The sequence below is a fragment of the Cyprinodon tularosa genome, unplaced genomic scaffold (assembly GCF_016077235.1).
Source record: "Cyprinodon tularosa strain WSP-4 unplaced genomic scaffold, ASM1607723v1 ctg481, whole genome shotgun sequence".
NCBI lineage: Eukaryota > Metazoa > Chordata > Actinopteri > Cyprinodontiformes > Cyprinodontidae > Cyprinodon > Cyprinodon tularosa.
In genome coordinates this window covers 521272-542054 of record NW_024039209.1, presented here as the reverse complement: position 1 = coordinate 542054, position 20783 = coordinate 521272, and the positions used below count along the sequence as shown (strand labels likewise).

Genomic DNA, 20783 nt, shown 5'->3' with positions numbered 1-20783 from the left:
TCCCCTCCAGAGCAAAACCCAGCCCTATTTTATTGTATTTCTTTATCTGGGAAGTAAAATATCAGAAGTGTTTCACATACCCCCTGCAATGCATTGGTGGACCACTAGAGGTACTAGTGCCCCTGTTGTGCGAAAAAGTGAATGTCTGCGAGAATCTGATTGCGCTCCTCTAGATGAGGCAGTTACCATACATGAGATGAAGAGGGCTCTAAGTAAGAGTAAAAGAACGGCGCCTGGAAAGGATAATATAAGTTATACCATGATAGAAAATTTTAATGATTTTGCAATGGGTAAAGTATTAGAGTTATTCAACAACGTTTGGGAGGAGGGTAAGTTACCAAAAGGGTGGAAAGAAGCAATTATCATCCCAATTAAGAAACCTGGAAAAGATCCTACAAATCCTGATCATTATAGACCTATAGCTTTAACATCAAATATGGGTAAAATCATGGAGAAAATGATTACAGCAAGAATAACATATTATTTAGAAAGAAATGGGATATTATCTTCATTTCAGAGTGAATTTAGAAAGGGTAGGAGCACTTTAGACCCTTTAATATGCCTTGAAAATGATATTAGGAAAGCACAAGCAAATAAAGAGGGGGTAGTAGCTTTTTTCTTTGATATAGGGAAAGCGTATGACATGATGTGGAAGGAAGGATTATTAATAAAGATAGATAAAATAGGTATAGGTGGGAAAATGTATAACTGAATAAAGGATTTCTTATTTGATAGGTATATTCAAGTTCGTGTGGGTAATTATATTTCTGACACTTATTTAGTTGAAAACGGCACCCCTCAGGGGAGCGTCATTAGTCCAGTACTATTTTCTATAATGATAAATGATGTATATAAGAAGGTTAAACCTGACATGGGAAAATCACTTTTTGCAGATGATGGGGCAATTTGGAAAAGAGGAAGGAACATAGAATATGTTGTAAAGAAAGTTCAGGATGCTATTGATGTGGTGGAAGATTGGTCTTTGAAATGGGGATTTAAATTATCTGTTGAGAAATCTCAAGCCATGTTTTTCACGAAAAAGAAAGTGAAAGAAGATGTTTGTCTGAAATTGTATAAACAAAGATTAGAAAGGGTAAAAGCTTTTAAATTCTTGGGGTTGTGGTTTGATAGTTTGCTTACGTGGAAAAATCATATTAATAAGATAGAAGATAAATGTAAGAAAGTACTGAATATTATGAGGTGTTTAACAGGAAGTATATGGGGAGCTGATCGTATGGCGTTGAAAAATGTATATATTGCATTAATTAGATCAGTTCTAGATTATGGTTGTATTGTTTTTGATTCAGCTGCTAGTTCATCTTTAAAAAGGTTGGACATAATTCAGGCTCAAGAGTTGAGAATATGTTGTGGAGCAGTAAAATCAACTCCAATATCTGCGCTTCAGGTGGAGGTTGGAGAAATGCCATTAAGTCTTAGAAGGAAAGTTAGGGCAAATTATTGGACTAATTTACAAAGTCAAAAGAAAACGCATCCAACAAAAATAATATTAAGTGAAAGTTGGGAAAGCAGTAAAATTCAAAAGGAGGTATTTAGTAAGGGAATTATTCAGATAATCAAGGAGTTAGAACTCAATAATTGGGACGTTAGTCTAACTATCTTAAAGCTGAAGTCTGTAAGTTTTTAAAAATCACTTTTTTGTCATATTGGCTAAAACTGTCCCTATGCCCAGACAGCAGTACATGTGATATGTAACCTGTGAAAAAAACTGCCTCAATTGGTCCCGCCTACTGCCTGTATTTCAATCTGGAAAGAATAATTCGGGACGAGTCAAAACAACCAATCACAGCCAGAGGAGCGTCTGATGGAGTGTCAATCACAGCTCACACACGCTGAATCCCGCCCCCCCCCCCCCTTCTGGTCGCATGCGGTAGCCGTGCAGATGCTGTGAGAGGGGTGGAGCTTGGAGGTGGGGCATGAGTGAAGCAGAGAGGGTGGGGGAGTGACGTGAAACCTGTTTTTCTTCAAATTTTCAGTCGAAGTCTGCTCTCTCCTCAATGTTACAGACTGCAGCTTTAATGCCAGCTATACCATCATGGTTACTACCTCAACCTGTTGTGTATTAATCTGCACTATTCATAAGATAAAATAAAGTTAATGTTTTATAAGTTTAAAGTTGTTTTCACAAATACTGTTATAAGAGCCATTCAAGGCCAAAATGAGAAAAACAGAGCAGTGAGTGTGTGTATCCGTGGCACCTGGCCCAGAGGAGTGGAATCTGCAGGAAAACGCAGGGTTGAGGCCCCTTAGTGATAAGAAAGCACACTCATTAAAAATGAAATATTTGACATATCAAGGTTGCCCAGCTCAGCAAAATTTGGCCATACAACTTGTGATAAATAGAGTTATTTTCAAGGCACACGGTGCAGAACTGGTCCCAGAAAGGGTGATGCTTTCACTGGGACACAAGGGGGAACCCTAGGCCAGACTGACATGGCTTGAAGTAGGGAAAGGATTAATTTCAACATGTTTGTGATTGAACTGTCATAAGTTTCTGATTTAAGTGCACCAGATGTCTTCATTGCCTGAGAGACTGCTCTCACAAGAATGTGATGTGTCTATGAATGTCATCGTGATTTGCAGATAAATGCTAATGTGACCTTTACCAAAGACTGTCGTTTAAATATATAAAAATATGTTCTGAAGGGGGTTTCCACTGATAAGAACTGTATAAAAGGGAGCTGTTTTCACCATTTGTTCAGCTCAGGCTCACCGGTGACCAGCTCCGTGTGAATGTGTTGTGTTTTGCAATAAACACCCTGGACGTGGACTCAGCTGCCACTGCCTGAATTTTTGAATCTTTGTTTGAGACTTTTTCTGCTTTTTAAGAACTTTGAATTTTTATAAAACTTAGCTTCAATTTAAAGTCGTCAAGAAGACAATAATAGACGACAAAACTAGTGTTGATCTTTCTTTATTAAAGAAGATAAATTCAAGAAATAACATGTTTAGTATACAAACTTATGTGAACACTTTGATTCATGAGAGATATGGGTATTATGTACATATATTCTCTGATGGGTCAAAAAATCCAGAGAATGGAAAAACTTGTTGTGCTTTTTACATTCCTGAATTAAAAGTTAAGGTGTTTAAAAGGTTAACTGATCATTTGTCGGTTTATACAGCAGAAATGATGGCAATCATGTTGGCATTATACTGGATAGAGGAAGTCAAACCCCTGAGAATATTAATATGTTCAGATTCAAGTGCAGCATTGACTAGTCTTAAAAATATGTTATCTAAATGTAGGGAGGATATTATGTTAAAAAATTTGTTATCATTATACCGAGTACGTAATCTGGGGATTGATGTTCAGTTTTTATGGATTCCAGCACATAGTGGCATTAAAGGGAATGAGATGGCATATTCGTTAGCTAAGAAGGGGTTGACGATAAATGAGGTAGAAGTAAAAGTACCAATTAGCAAAACAGAAATCAAATCGTACATACGAAGCAAAATTAAGGTACAGTGGCAAAAAGTATGGGATAATGGAAATAAAGGAAGACATTTATATAGGATACAGCAAAAAGTGGGAGAAGAAGAGCCTCTGGGGAAGAGCAGGAGAGAACAGGGGATGTTTAGTAGAATTAGGCTAGGCCACACGAGGCTAAATGCATCACTGCATGTTATTGGGAACCATCCAACAGGAAAATGTGACATGTGTAGTCAACCAGAAACAGTAGAACATGTGCTGTTTGAGTGTATTAAATATGCAAGTCAAAGATAGATTTAAGGAAAGGATGGAACATTGAAGGAATCAAACAAACTGGACATTAAATAATATCTTCTTCAAATAAATCAGAAAGACGTACTCTAATCATGTCAGTCCTTATCTGCAACAATGGACTACCTAATGGTGTATATCTGCACATTCAAAATAAAATAAAGTAATGTTATAAGTTTAAAGTTGTTTTCACAATATGTTATGAAGAGCCATCAGCCAAAAGAAAAAACAGACAGTGAGATTGTATCGTGGCACTGGCCAGAGGAGTGGAATCTGCAGAACGCAGGTGAGCCTTAGTGATAAGAAAGCACACTCATTATAAATGAATATTTACATATCAAGGTTCCAGTAGCAAATTTGCCAATACAACTTTGATAAATAGAGTTATTCAAGGCACACTGCAAATTCAAAAGTGATGCAATCATAGGACCTAGGGATTACAGATGACTCTGAATGGAAGGACTTAATTAACATGTTTGTGTTGACTTCATAAGTTCTGATTAAGGCACGATGTCTTCATTGCTGATAGACCCTCCAGATGTGATGTGTCTATGAATCGTCATGTGACTTTGCAGTAAGCATGCTAATGTGACTTTACAAGACTGTCGTTAAATATATAAAAATATTTACTGAGGGGGTTTCACTGATAAGAATGTATAAGGACTGTTTTCAATTGTCAGCTCAGCTCACGGTGACCAGTCCGTGTGCAATGTGTTGTGTTTTGCAATAAACACCTGGCGTGGACTAGCTGCACTGCTGAATTTTTGATCTTGTTTGACTTTTTTGTTTTAAGAACTTTGATTTTTATAACTTAGCTCAGATTTAAGTCGTAAGAGACAATAATGACGACAAACTAGTGTGTCTTTCTTTCGTTCCTGTCAAAAATTGATTGAAGGCACAGTATAGTCACTCAAAGGTTATTTCTACCTAAATATGACTAGATTTCCTTCAGGAGATGCATGATTTAAAGACCTGAGCTCACAAAACAGCTTGGAACTCCTTTAAAGCACCATTACAACACAAAACAGCCATTTTGACTTGCAAAAAATCTTTAATTAGGCCTATATTATAATTTAATTAGGCCTATATTATAATGCAACTGTGTGTATCTGCATGTCATGACCGTTTAATCCAGAGAAAAGCAGGTTTACGCTATCGCTCAGCGGGCTGCGATGCGTGCTCCCGCGAGCGCAATCAGAATCTCGCAGACATTCACTTTTTCGCACAACATCGGCCCTACGGTGGAGGTGGCCTGAGACAGGGGCCTGCAGCGGAACTGGTCTGACAGCCGCGGTGCTGCAGCCAGACAGTCTTGATAAATAGTGGTATTTCAATGGTGTTGTCAGAGATGGCTTTGATCAACGCTCAAGTCAGTGAGCTGATTGGATACCAAGATACCGGTGATGGAATGACGTTGCATGAACCCCCCTCCCTCCCGAATGGACGGATGATCCACGGACCTTTATTGATTCAGTTATTTGTTTTGCCAAAAAGATTAATTATAATCATTTTTCATTAAATAATAGAGATGCAGATAAATAGAAATAAACAGTTCTCAGATAAGATCGCAGGGTGTATCTATTACTGCGCCTATACAGTATGCAACAATTTTCCTGAAATAAGATAATGCAGTCACTACATTAAATTAATTCATTAACTTTAATTTAATGAAAAACATCATAAAATAGCACAATATCACACCAAGATCCCCAATAAACCTGCTTTAAAGACAGCATCTTAACAGCCTGGATTAAGGAGAAAAAAAAAGTTCCCAAGTGCCGTCTGGTGGTTGTCCGGGTACATTGCAGTTCTTTTTGAAATAAAAAAACTGGCCTCAGGAAATACATTGTGATTCACGCAGGAATCAGGCAGGAAACCGTCCATTTCCAACTAGTACCCACTGTAAGCCTTCCTTATTCAGAATCCCTTTGACCCTGTACAAATCTCCCACCTTACCAGCTCCAAACAACCCCACAAACATTCTTCTTTGTGATCCAAACACCTCAAACTTGGATTCATCTGTCCATAACACTTTTTTCCAGTCTTCCTCTGTCCAATGTCTGTCTTCTTTTGCCCATCTTAATATTTTTCTTTTATTGGCCAGTCTGAGATATGGCTTTTTCTTTGCCACTCTGCCCTGAAGCCCAGAATCCCGCAGCCGCCTCTTCACTGTAGATGTTTTTATGAATTTTATGAATTAATAGCCTACTTGTGTTTTTTTTGTGATTTGCTGCACCTTCTGTTCTTGCTAAGCATGTTGAGACAGCATTAGATCCTGAAGGAACCAGAAGAAAACTGTTAAAATAGTGCCCTTGGAAAGCAGAATGAGGTATAAATATGCACAATTGTGATTTGTGATAAATGTTATTCATTTATTTTTGAATCAGTGTAACATCAACGGTTTATTTGTTGAAAAAACAAAACTGTATGCTGACGAGTTAAGGACAAAACAAATCCTTTTTTGTTGTATGTGAGAACATTCAGATTTTAATTTTATGCATGTTAAGTTAAGCATGTCCAACAATTACATATTCTTGTATTTCATGCAGCAGTTTTTGCGGTGTCTGTGACAAGAAAAGTAAAGATTAAACTGCACCTGTTTGGAACTCCCTGCGTTTGGCTGTTAATTCCAAGAGGCCGTTACACTAGTTCAACACATCTAGCTGGTTAAAATAGCAGACAGACAAGCTAACAAAATGTACAATAAAGGAATGGTTTTAGACATACAAGGTTTATATCAAAAAGCACACACTTCCTGATCTATGAATTATGCCTTACACACCTCAATCTTCAGTACTACAAAAAAGCAAAGCACAAAAACATTCTTCTTTCTACTCTGGCAAATTTGGCTTTTTTTCTTAAAAGTTTCCCCTTGGTTTCTGCTGCTTAGAGGTAAAAGCATATTTAAATTCATAGGGGTCTGTTATAAAAAAAAAAAAAAAAAAAGTGAACCTACATAATTGCCTTTTAATACCATTTCACTCTGGACCTAAATTTCAATATGTTAAGTAAAATGTTGAATGCAATGAAATATTTGCTTTAGACAGAGGCGTGCACAGACATTTTGGGGGGCAGGTGCTCAGGAGGGGGGGGGGCACTTTTTAGCGCACGTGTAACACTTAATTATAAAAAAAAATAAACGCATGTTGAATGAAATTTGACTTTTATTTGTAACATTCTCTAAACGTGAGTTTTCAATGGAAAAAAGTCACATCACCAACAGAAAAGACTAAAGCATACTTCTTTCATCTGGCTCATCTCCCTGTTTTCCCTCACCCATCTGTTCTCCCTCATCCTGGTCTTTTTCTGTCTCTGTGTCTTCCCTGAACTCTTCCTCATCTCCTGTCCTGTTATATGTTGATGGTATAGAGCTTCCCTGCTGTGACTGGCTACAATATATTAATAATAACCATCATGAGAATAATAATAATAATAATGATAATAATAATAATAATAATAGCTTTAACAAATATGCCACATTAGTTTAAATAATGGGCTTTTAGGGCAACATGACTGGAAGTCTTGTCACGTGGATATGACTTATGGTAGCCTACAAAATAATAGCTATTTTAATACCTGCTGCACAAACCACTTAAAAATAAAATGTGAACAGCTTTTAAGATTTTTCAATATGATTAACCCTCCTTTCTTGGCATTGTGCTGCAATTACTAAATCAATATACAATTAAGACAATAAAGAGACCAAAATGTGTTAATTTATGTTGCCTAACAAAACCTATACAACAGAAAACGTTTGTCTTAACACATAGATTTGTACAGAAGAGGATTAGGGCCACTGAAAAAAAAAAAGTTAACTGATTTTTAAATTTTATTTCAGTTTAACATGGGAAAAAAGTCAGAATTCTGACTTTTTTATTGTCAGAATTCTGAGATTAAAGTCAGAATTCTCAGCAAAAAGTCAGAATTATGAGAAAAAAGTTAGAATTATGAGATTAAAGTCAGCATTCTGACTTTTTTCCCATACTAAACTGAAATAAAATTTAAAAATCAGTTAACTTATTTTTTTTTTTCAGTGGCCCTAATCCTCTTCCGTAGATTTGCAATTGCAAACTCTACCAAAATTATTTGTAGCCTATGTGGTCGTCCTCACGTTATCTGTCATTGACTTGGGCTGCAGTGTAAAACTTTCAGAATCAGAATCAGGTTTATTGCCACTGTTAGTGAAGGAGTTCACAAACTAGGAATTTTTTATGGTACAATCGTGCAACATGAAACATATAATATGGAATAGGTAAATAAATTATAAAAATATCTCAAAACTGTGGGTATACGTCATGCAATAAAATAGACTAATGTATACACTTAAGATAAAAAATATGGATACAAAATATAAAAAGTAAAATAGCATCTTACAAGGAGACAACTAGTTTATCTGGTGACCAGTCGGCAAAATGCGTGTTTGGTGCTGCTGAATGAGACATTTTAATGCACAACAAAATGATTCTGCTTGATCTGTATATTACCTGGCTAATAGGGCACGGGAGAAGCAGCCTGTCAGCGACCGTTCCTGCTATCTGAAAACTGCTATGATGCTGCGCATCTGGCATGCCCTACGGGCGACCGAGCGAGTTCACGTGACAAAGGAAGAGAGAGAGGCTGGTCGGGTGTGCGCAAGTAGGTCGGTCATTTCGGGGCATTGTTTCAGTCGTTTTTTATGGCTCAGGTTTTCAAAAGATCATTTCAAAACCGACCTCAGTAAAATCTTAATAATATTAATAATAATAAAAAAAACGAGTTTCAAAAGGGCATTTTCTTTGATAGAGGGCAAACTTCCTAGTGCTTTAGCACCACCTAGTGTCTATGTGTGCACGCCCCTGGCTTTAGATATAATTTAGGAATATATTTTTGTAGAATTTAAAGGAGGTTATTACCTCTTGTGAGCTGGATAAAATAAAACCTTGATAGTTAGACCAAAGGATTTTTTATGGTCAGCTGAGAATGATCAGCCACATATAGTTTATTAAGTAGCGATCGCAGGAAGAGCCATAGTCCTGAGAGTGAACCATCAGTATGCAGGGCAAGGCGCAGACTCTGAGCTAAGACGCATTTCCTCACAGGCTTAGTTGGAAGAGCAGAGTTTGTTAGAGTTGAGCCATTAACTAAAAATGTTAAAACCTAAGGCTGAAAAATAATTGATTTTATATTCTGGTACAAATCTAAAAAACTTAGAATAACCTAAGCCACTATGAACTAAGATCATAATCCTTTTAAACTGACTTCACAGATGAGGGTTTGAAGTCTACTTTCTCGCTCAAAAATGTGTTGAATTTATGTCCAACTTATCAAAGCAAATAAAGCCAAGCCAATTTCTAGATTCCAAATAAAGAACAGAGCAGCTCAGAGAGCAGTTTCTGACCTCAACATACCATGCTTCTAAGTTTGACGTTCAAAAACGTTCAGTAAATCAGAGACAATCAAAACATTAGACACAACAACCGAAACGGTTTTACCTGTACATTTTTATGTGATTTTTTTTCATACTTCATTGTCTACAAAATCTTAACCACAAGCATCACAACTAAGAGATTTTTCACCTGTGTAAGTTCTCAAATGGCTTTTTAAATACGACTTGTCACAAAATGTTTTACCACGTCACAACTAAAGGGTTTTTCATCCGTGTGAGATTTCATGTGCTTTTTTAAATTGACTTTTATTTTTATCTTTTACTACAAGCATCACAACTAAAGGGTTTTTAATCTGTGTGTTTTTGTGTGTTTGTTTAGACTTGATTGCTCACAAAAACATTTACCGCACAAATCACAACTAAAAGGTTTTTCACCTGTGTGAGTTCTTACATGAATTTTCAGACCAGAGCTGTCACGAAATCTTTTACCACATACATCACAACTGAAGGGTTTTTCACCAGTGTGAGTTTTTATGTGTTTTTTTAAAATTGATGGTTCAAGAAAACTTTTCGCGCACTCATCACAGGTAAAGGGTTTTTCTTTTGTGTGCGTTTTACTGTGTTTTCTTAGTGTTGACCAGCTATGAAAGCTTTTACCACAAACTTCACAACTAAAGGGTTTTTCCCCTGTGTGAGTTCTAATGTGGCTTTCCAGAGTCAACTTGTCACACAATCTTTTACCACATGTATCACAACTAAAGGGTTTTTCACCTGTGTGAGTTCTCATATGTTTTTTAAGGATTGACCTTACATGAAATCTTTTACCACATTCATCACAACTAAAGGGTTTTTCACTTGTGTGACTTGTCATGTGTTTTTTTAAAGTTGACCCATCACAAAATGTTTCACCGCAAGCATCACAGCAAAAAGTTTTCATGCCAGTGTGAATTCTCATATGCACATTTAAATGAGACTTTAGTGGAAATATTTTTTCACAAATATCACAAGCAAAAGCTTTTTCACCAGTGTGAGTTCTCATATGCACATTTAGGTCACATTTCCTTGTAAATGTTTTACCACAAACATGGCAACCAAAAGCTTTTTCACCAGTGTGAGTTCTCATATGCACGTTTAAGTCACATTTTCGTGTAAATCTTCTACCACAAGCATGGCAACCAAAAACATTTTCACCTGTGTGAATTCTGGTATGTATGTCTAAAGAAGATTTCCATAGAAATCTTTTACTACACATATCACAACCAAACGGTTTTTCACCCGTGTGAATTTTCTGGTGTGTCTTTAGATTGGATTTTGTTTTCATTCTTTTTCCACAAACTTCACAATCATATGTATTAACTCCTAAATGATTTCTCATGTGTACGGTTAGATACTTTTTAGAATTCCAACTTTTACCACATTCATTGCAGCGAAACCTTTTAGAATCTGTCGGAGCTTCTATACGTGGGTCTGCATCCTCCATCTCTCTTAAACATTTATTAAATGGACAGTCAGAAGAACTTTTTACTGAACACATTTTCCTCTGAAAAGACAGCGTGTTAAATGTTTTTTCACACTCAGAGCTGCTCATAGACTTGTTGACAGTGCTTCCCTCCAAATTTATACCCTTCTTCCAATCATCATCACTGTCTTCAGTCTCAGACTCTGATACGTGTTTGAGCCTAGCGCTGGGATAGTTCACATCCTTATCCTCACAAACTTTAGTTTCTGATAAGAGAGGAGCGTTACCGTATGTTTTTAGATCTGGGTTACTGATGAATTTTGTCCCCCAACATCCCTCTTCATCAGCTTCTGCTTTTACATCTAGGTTTTCTATTAGGGGTTGTTTAAGCAAAGGTTTCTCTTCATCATCTTCATTCCACACACGAACTTCAATTGTGGGGAATCCTGTGGCATCAGGCTCCTCCTTTGCACTACATTCTTCTCCCTCCAGACTGGCCCAACTTTCCTCTTGTTCCTCCTTTACATGTAGAATCTCTGGTTTCTGCTGTTCCACATCAGTACTCTGCTCCTCAAGAAGCTCTTCTTTAACAACTGCCAGAAACACAGAAATGCTTGCATTAGGATTAGGGGAATCTATATTTGTAGAATCTATATTTGATCAGAACCAGTCCACCGACTGGAAATAAAAGCTTCCCAATATCAGCAAAGAAGAATCTACAGAAGTGTGCACGCGCAGCCATTTGTTTATGCTGCAGCATTTAAAAGTGTGGCTTAAAGTTGATGACATAAATTAACAGCCTGCAACACTGGCAATGGATTATATTATGCAAAGGCCGTCACACAGTTGACATGTTTAAACACCGCCTCACTCGTCTGTGACCCGCTGCACCGATGCTGGTTCCATAAGGGAATTAATTCTTCCTTTTATTTCATTACACAACTCCTGCAGGGAAAACTGTGTTGCCCTGCGATGGACTGGCAACCTGTCCAGGGTTGTACCCTGTCTCTCGCCTGTAGACAGCTGGAGATAGGCACCATCACCCCTCGCGGCCCCAGTAAGGATAAGCGAGACAGAAAATGGATGGATGGATGGATGGATGGATGGATGGATGGATGGATGGATGGATGGATGGATGGATGGATGGATGGATGCATGGATGGATGGATGGATGGATGGATGGATGGATGGATGGATGGATGGATGGATGGATGGATGGATGGATGCAGGGAAAGCAGAGTCTTTTTGTACTTTCTTCCTCTTACTTTATATCTGAAGAGATACCACCTTGTTTCGTACACTTTCTGGATAGAATGAAGAGCACTTAAATCTCTAACTGCCAGACTTGTAAATAATTTTAAAGGGAAACGTCAGGTTTTTTTTTTACATTGGACCCTTGATTTTGTATTATTACATCATGTTCTACACACCCATATGAGTTTGAAGATATTCCCTTAGGATATATCAAATTAACGTCGTGCTGTGGGCAACAAGTTGAAGGCACAAACTAAAATGTTCATAATTTATCATTTATGGTACGCCAGCATTGCTTACGTTACTTGGATATAACCTAACGGAATATCTTCAGAACAGCTCGACAAGACACAAAACTCATATGGGTGAGTTAGGGATGGAACGGTTTATGAAAACCGTCTTGGTTCGGTTCGCGTGTGTTGCGTTCGGTTCATGCGCTGCTCCTTTTTCTCATAGGCGAAGCGTTTACACTCCAGAGCAGAAGGTGGCGGTACTGCGACCAAAGCCAACCACCAGTAGTAAACAAGAAGAAGAAGAAGCGAAGCAGCGTAGCCGGGTGTAGCCGAAAAAAATCAGTTGTTGTGGAGAATTGTGTGGGTATGGCGAGTGGGAAAGAACAGGAGTTGGAAGACGCGCCAGCAGCACTTTAAAGGTCTGCTGTATGGGACCACTTTGCATTTAGAGTGACCTACAATGACGGCGGAAAGAAAGTTGTGGATAAAAGTGCAACAGTGTGCAAGCATTGTGCAACACGTTTTGTTTATGCTAACAGCAACATGACCAACATGTCAGGCTAACCCCGAAATCCCACATACTCCGTCAGCGCTCCGCCCCGCTGCGCTCCAGACCGCCTGCTCAAAGCAAAGCCTACAGCCTCCGCTGTGGCACCCGTCCGCTCCGCTCTGAATTCCTTGGAGATCGTAGAGGGCATGCGCCAGATTTTTACAGATAATTACAATTCATAATTTTTTTGGGGATTTTTTCATTAATTTCATTAATTTTTATGGGATTTCGGTGTAACAATCAACATATACCGTTCCACCCCTAGGGTGAGTAGAACATGATGTAATAACGTAAAATCAAGGGCCCAATGTAAAAAAAAAAAAACGTTTTCCTTTAAGCATGAATTCATCATTTTATTTTACACTCAATTTATGAGATGAACTCAAAGATCCAAAACTTTCTCCACATACACAAAAATAATTTCCCACAAATATTGTTCAAAAACCGGTCTAAATCTGTGATGTGAGCACTTCTGCTTTGCTGAGATAATCCATCCCACCTCAAAGGTGTGCCATATCAAGATGCTGATTAGACACCATGATTAGATCACAGGTGTTAGTGGATTTCATGTACGTAATCCAAACTGCACGCATCAGAATAATAAAAGCGAACATATTTTGCCAGCAGATTTTGACATTTTAAGTTAATATAGGAGATAATAAACAGTTTCAGAGGAGTGATCATAGTTATCTTCTTCAGCAGCGCTGTGTCTGTCTCCCTGCCATCCTCAGATCAGCTTCTCTGATTGGTTGTTGAGGTGCGTAAAGCAGCAACATTTCATTCTTTCCATCTCCACTAGCTGCTGCTTGTGAAGCGCGTCATGTGCATCAAATGCTCAAAAGCTCATGAGGCGCTGATTCGGCTGCTCAGTTGCTTCAAGATGCGCTGCTCCTGCTGCTCAAAACACGCTGCAGGACCGTTTAATGCGCGTCAACCATTGACTTTGCATGTAAACCATCTCCTATTGCTGCTTCAATCGCGTACAGAGCATAAGCCAAACTAGATCTAGGAGGTGTCACTTTTATTTGATTTTTTTTTTTTGGCAAGCCGTTGCGCTAACTTTTTTTTTTTTTTTGAGGAAGAAAAAAGCTTATTTATTAGTATATTGCTTTTGGCCAAACTGTATTGTTTCCTACTTTTTGAACTATTTTAAAAGCTTTTGCTTTTCTTTTTTCTTAAAAATAACATTGATGAGTATAATTAGGAATATGACAATTAAACATTATAACATTCATTTATAATATAATTGATACTTAAATGTACACCGCAGACTTTTTGAGCTAAAGAGTTGATGCAAAGTAGTTATTTTTAAATGATTCCTTAGGCTTATATACAGCACTTGGCACCATCAATGTTTCAAGCAGGACTCCTGTTCTTGAAACACTATAGGAGCAATATTATTTGAGGCCATTTAAAAACCATGCAATTATGTCTTTTAGGAAGAAACAGACAAAATAGACACACACACAATCCAATTAGCTTCCACACGGTTACAATAGGTATAAATACAACTGAGATGGATGCTGTATCTTTTGGGGGGGGGAAAAAAGCTTTGTGAGAGGAGCTCTGTATTGTGAATCTTGGATAGCATTATCGAATTTGACATGTCTATAGATTAAATTTCCCCCTCCGGTGGGCTGACGAAGATAATCGTTTGCAGTTTCTTGATTTTTGTCCTCTAGCCCCAGCCCTGAATTTTAGCCCTAAAGATACCAACTATAATAATATAATCATCTTTATTATCAAACGTTTTATACATCATGACTGATTCTAGCTCGTACATTCTTTGGTGATCACATTGTTCTGAAGCTACAGATAGCTGCTAAGTAGTTCTTAATATTTTATCCATCTATTGCTTAGGTTTCGTGTTGGGGCTATATGTCTAGAGTTGTTTAGGTTAATAAAAATCTTCCAATTTATTTTTTAAACTGCACTTTTGTTCTGCTCATAGACATTATATACGTAGACGCCTCATTGGACGCTGTTGGCAGCTAAGCCGACTTGCGTAGAAGACAGCCATCTTGGATTGGACCACAGTTCAGACTGCTGCTGTCAGAATGATTAGGAGGCATCTTAGACCTCCATTTAATCACCTGAAAGACGAGTCAGAGATAACATTAATAATAAGAATAATAATAAAAAAAGTGAAGCCACCGGCTGCCATATTGGTACTCCTCACTCCCACGGAGATGCGCAGTAAAAATGCCTACATGTTTAGCATTTGGCTTCAAAATCAAGCGGTTTGCTGACTGTGGGAAGACGTTTCACAGGTAATTTCACAGTCACTGGATGTACTAACCAAGAAAATCCATATATACTATAGTACAGTATCTATGATCTATGTATAGTATGTAGCGTAACATTAGTCTGGCTATCTCGGATCGGCTCGAAGACATTGACTGAGTTAGTTATTGACATTGTTACTAATGTTAGAAAATAGAAAGTAAATAGAAAGTAATTCACTGTGAAATGTCAATGTAGTAAATCTTTATTAAGTGGACGATGCGCTCATTCCTGTAGTGTTTGTTGTATTTCTCACTTGAAAAATCAATGTGTTCAAATATTTTGCATATTATATGAACGGGAAAAAAGCAACTCAAGCATTTTTAAAGGCTACATCACAGACAGCATAAAAGTATATGCCATCATTCATGCACAATTTGCAAGTAGGAATATACTATAGCATTAACAAACATGTACTTTTAATTGAGTCTTGATGTAAAACTTTGAAATTATATGAAATATGTTATAACAACAATAAAGTCATCAATACATGTATATTATATCATCATCATTTTAGCACTTTTGGCACATCTGTATTGTTATACTCCGTTAACCCATTCATTTTGTTTTAATGGATTTTTATAATATGTCATATTACAGGATTTATTGACTTCATAATGACTATGCAATGTGATGTTTCTATGTTTTATTACAAGCTAAAAGTAATCTACTGATGCTATGAACCAGCAAGTGTCTGTCAAAGTGATGAATTTATCTTTATTTTAAAAGTCTTAAGGCCCAATGAAAATGAGAACATCCTCGTTGTTCGGTGCTGTAGCCCACGGATTGTTTACTTTGCAACAGGTCTAACTAGGGAGTACCAATATGGCAGCCAGTTGCTTCCCTTCAACTACTACCAACGGGCAATCGTCAATCCAGCGAATAAATAGAGATTAGTGGTCAGAACCCCTTAAAAGACCAAAACAAATTTTAAAATTACCTTTCAGTTAGATTACACATATTTATTCAGATTAAAAACTATTTAAGCTGAACTCCGTCTGGATGAGATATATGGAAAGTCATATATTTTGCAAATAAATAATATGATAAACACAAAGTTTTATATCACTATAGAATTATGTTTTACAAATATTATATACTTATATAGTATATTATTATTATTCAAAGGATTGCACTTTGATAATGTGATCTATTGAGGATATTATGATCTTTTGAGGAAAATTTGTTGTAGCCGATTACAGCACAATGATACATTTGAAGCATCTGACAGACCACCAAATAACTTTTTTATTTCCTCTCATCAACAAAAATACACATCCCTGAGTCATCATGTATTCGTCATCAAAGATCTATGTTTTGCTCATCGGTTTTCCTTATGAAAATAAGGAGCTTCAACAAAATACTTTTGTCATCATCATCGTTGGCTAAAACAACAGTGCTCAGCATGCAGTCAAGTCTTCCAGAGTCCTGCTAATGACCTGAGTATTCGATACAGGTGTGTTGAAGAAAACATGCTGAAAAGTCACTACAAGTGCCTGAAAAGTTGCCAAACATAGCAGCAAAGTCATCAAATTGGCAGGTTGAATTAAAACTACTATTCAGCTAAATTCATCTGATTAGAGAAATATAAAAAAGTAAAAAACAAAAAACAAAAATATAAATTAGTTAAAAAAACTTTAATGAATATTACAGTAGATTCTAACAGGCTGGTTTGGAGAACACATTTCTCTTCAGGATTTGGAATGAGTTAAAATAAACTTGTTCAGAACAATTTGAATGTGTTGAAAGTTCTATTGGTGCGTTCTCACCAAAAGCGTTCTTGGCGTCAGAGCACGTGTTAGGTATGCAAAGTCTATCAATGATGGCGTCAAGTAGCGCCGAGGGCTACTGTGGTGCATCTGAGCGTTGGGAGCAGCGTGTCCTGATATCCCAGCAACAGACACTGGAGTTCAAAACTTGACCTTTTGTAGCTTGACATAGAGTCAAACTTTCAGAAAAGCTGATCCAGGAGTTTTCAGGGAGACAGACACTACATGCAAGTGGTAATCTGTTTTGCAGAGCTGTCAGCATATGTAAACTGTGGTATTTTTCACCTGTGTGAGTTCTCAAATGGCTTTTTAGATTTGACTAATCACGAAATCTTTTTCACGTGTCACATGTTTCTCATCCGTGTGTGTTTTCACGTGTTTGTTTAGACTTGATTGCTCACAGAAACATTTACCACACAAATCACAACTAAAAGGTTTTTCACCCGTGTGAGTTCGTACGTGGCTTTTCAGACCCGAGCTGTCACGAAATCTTTTACCACATACATCACAACTGAAGGGTTTTTCACCAGTGTGAGTTTTTATGTGTCTTTTTAAAATTGATGGTTCACGAAAACTTTTCCCGCACTCATCACAGCTAAAGGGTTTTTCATTTGTGTGCGTTCTACTGTGTTTTTTTAGTGTTGACCAGCTATAGAATCTTTTATCACAAACATCACAACTAAATGGTTTTTTACTTGTGTGAGTTTTCATATGTTTATTTAGAGTTGACTTGTCACGAAATCTTTTTTCACAAGCTTCACAACTAAAGGGTTTTTCCCCTGTGTGAGTTCTAATGTTGCTTTCCAGAGTCAACTTGTCACACAATCTTTTACCACATGCATCACAACTAAAGGGCTTTTCACCTGTGTGAGTTCTCATATGTTTTTTAAGGACTGACCTGACACGAAATCTTTTACCACATTCATCACAACTAAAGGGTTTTTCACCTGTGTGCATTTTCATGTGTTTTTTTAAACTGGACTGATCACGAAATATTTTACAACAACCATCACAACTAAAGGGCTTTTCATCATTATGAATTCTCATATGAGCTTTAAGGGTCGACTGGTCACACATTCTTTTACCACATGCATCACAACTAAAGGGTTTTTCACCTGTGTGAGTTCTCATGTGTTTGTTTAAAACTGACTGGTCACGAAATCCTTTACCACATGCATCACAATTAGCGTGTTTTTCACCAGTATGAGTTGTCATGTGTTTTTTTAAAGTCGATCCGTCACAAAATCTTTTACCGCAAGCATCACAGCAAAAAGCTTTTATGCCAGTGTGAATTCTCATATGTACATTTAAATGAGACTTTCGTAAAAATCTTTTTTCACAAATATCACAAGCAAAAGCTTTTTCACCAGTGTGAGTTCTCATATGCACATTTAGGTCACATTTCCTTGTAAATGTTTTACCACAAGCATGGCAACCAAAAGCTTTTTCACCAGTGTGAGTTCTCATATGCACGTTTAAGTCACATTTTCGTGTAAATCTTCTCCCACAAGCATGGCAACCAAAAACATTTTCACCTGTGTGAATTCTGGTATGTATGTCTAAAGAAGATTTCCATAGAAATCTTTTACTACACATATCACAACCAAAAGGTTTTTCACCCGTGTGAATTTTCTGGTGTGTCTTTAGATTGGATTTTGTTTTCATTCTTTTTCCACAAACTTCACAATCATATGTATTAACTCCTAAATGACTTCTCATGTGTACGGTTAGATACTTTTTAGAATTTCAACTTTTACCACATTCATTGCAGCGAAACCTTTTAGAATCTGTCGGAGCTTCTATACGTGGTTCTGCATCCTCCATCTCTCTTAAACATTTATTAAATAGATAGTCAGAAGAACCTGTTACTGAACTAATTTTCCTCTGAAAAGAAAGACTGTTAAATGTTTTTTCACACTCAGAGCTGCTCATAGACTTGTTGACAGTGCTTCCATCCAAATTTAAAGCCTTCTTCCAATCATCATCACTGTCTTCAGTCTCAGACTCTGATACGTGTTTGAGCCTGGGGCTGGGATAGTTCACATCATTATCCTCACAAACTTTAGTTTCTGATGAGAGAGGAGCGTTACCGTATGTTTTTAGATCTGGGTTACTGATGGATTTTGTCCCTCCACATCCCTCTTCATCAGTTTCTGCTTTTACAGGATCTCCGTTTTCTATTAGGGGTTGTTTAAGCAAAGGTTTCTCTTCATCTTCTTCATTCCACACACGAACTTCAATTGTGGGGAATCCTGTGGCATCAGGCTCCTCCTTTATACTAAATTCTTCTCCCTCCAGACTGGCCCAGCGTTCATCTTGTTCCTCCTTTACATGTAGAATCTCTGGTTTCTGCTGTTCCACATCAGGACTCTGTCGCTCAAGAAGCTCTTCTTTAACAACTGCCAGAAATACAGAAACGCTTGCATTAGGATTAGGGGAATCTATATTTGGAGAATCTTTATTTAATCCGAACCAGTTCCAACCTTTCAATTCTCCCAAAATCATTCAATAATATTTATTTTAAATGACTAGATTCAATGCCGTCCACCGACCAGAAATAAAAGCTCCCCAATATCAGCAAAGAAGAATCTGTAGTAGTGTGTGCGCGCAGCCATCTGTTTATGCTGTAGCATTTAAAAGTATGGCTTAAAGTTGATGAAACTAGAACAGCTGCATATTTGCGAGAAAGAGTGAGCACTCCAGAAGCCCACCAGGTTGAACTGTTTGAACTGACTAGTTTCTTCGTTCAGCTAAAAAGGCGCAGCACAGCTGTACCGCTTCCACTGGAACAGAACCTGGTTCTACTGGTTTCTTCCAGTTAAAAGGTAGTTTTCCTTCTCCACTGCTGCTGCAGCAAATGTCTACTATCCCACATGCTCATTCAGGAAGGGTGAATCCTGCAGTCATGCAATCAGCTGATTTTCCTTAGAAAACTTTTAACCAATCTGTTCATGATTGCATCGTCTCTGCAAAAGATCCTCAAAATGACGTGTTGTGATTTGAGCTTTTGATGCAGCTTCACATGCAGTAAAGAAAATTAAGACCCATTTAAAAAAAAATTAAGACTTGATTCAGTGAATTTAAAGCTTAACATTTCAAGATTTTAAGTTGAAGAATTTTTAAGGACCTGTAGACACTCAGTAAAAAAATAAAACATTTAGTATTTGATGAGATTAAGAGATACACTGTGTTTAAAGACTAGCCCAATATGTCTCATTGTGGGAATAAAAGCTTTAGGTAAAATCTCTAACTTATCTAACATGAATGTGCTGTTAAATTACTTTATTTTTTATTTACCTGAATATCACTCTTCCATTTTTAATTATGCTTTATCCCTTTGTTTTTATCGTTTTACTGTATGTTACTTTTATGCTTTTTATTTAGTAATATAAATAATCTCCACCTTAATCGTTTGTTCTATTAAGTGCTCAATATTTAAAAAATAAATAAATCTCAGAAAAACACAGAAATACACTAAGATTTCAGGAAGCTCACGTGTTTTTGTTTTTATATCCCTGCTATCGGTTGCTATGGATACCATTAAATAAACCTGCAGGAAACACAAACCTAACTTCTGGAGCAAAGCTTCAGACTGCAAACCTCCCTCCATTGTTCGGGGTTTCTTCATCTCCTGTATCCACTGTGGTTTCCTGAGCTGCTTTCTCCCTCCGATCAGCTGAGCTTCAATCCGCTGGACTTCTTTCCAGACTACAGGAGGTAAAACTGCTGCTTCTAAGCTCCAACTTCTTTCATTATCTGAAAGAAAAGCAGATCCGCGCTCAAGATAAAACAAGAATACCACGTAGAGCAGTGCGCCGCCATCTTTCTTATTTTTCTACTTCTTCTTCTTTTGCTTTTCATTCTTCTTCTTCTTTTCTGTTATGGCGGATCGCCAGCAACTTTAAGGTGCATATCGCCACCTACTGTACATGAGTGTGCAGCAACATTACTTTACATCAAATTCTATTTTTTATTTTGTATTCTGTAGATAAATAAATAATGCTCTCCTTAATCTGTGAATATCCTTTATATTTCCTTCATTTCCACATATTTCTTTAGGACTCCATTACTAGCCTATCCTTCCAACCATTCTTCTCAGTTTCTCCCTTTCATGTTTACATGTTTTAC

General features: G+C 37.2%; 1 protein-coding gene across 2 annotated transcripts; it reads right to left on the bottom strand.

Annotated features, from left to right (window-relative positions):
• Positions 1–8588: 8588 nt before the first annotated feature.
• On the bottom strand, positions 8589–20505 carry LOC119794493 (gastrula zinc finger protein XlCGF26.1-like). Of its 2 annotated transcripts, XM_038302093.1 has the most exons (3): positions 20223–20505; positions 18746–19054; positions 8589–11159 (listed from the first exon to the last, which is right to left on the bottom strand). In XM_038302093.1, the coding sequence occupies exons 1-3, from the start codon at positions 20281–20283 to the stop codon at positions 9445–9447; spliced, it is 2085 nt and encodes a 694-aa protein (XP_038158021.1). In that variant the 5' UTR covers positions 20284–20505; the 3' UTR covers positions 8589–9444. The 2 variants fall into 2 exon arrangements, with proteins under 2 accessions (XP_038158021.1, XP_038158022.1); XM_038302094.1 differs by lacking the exon at positions 18746–19054.
• Positions 20506–20783: the final 278 nt, after the last annotated feature.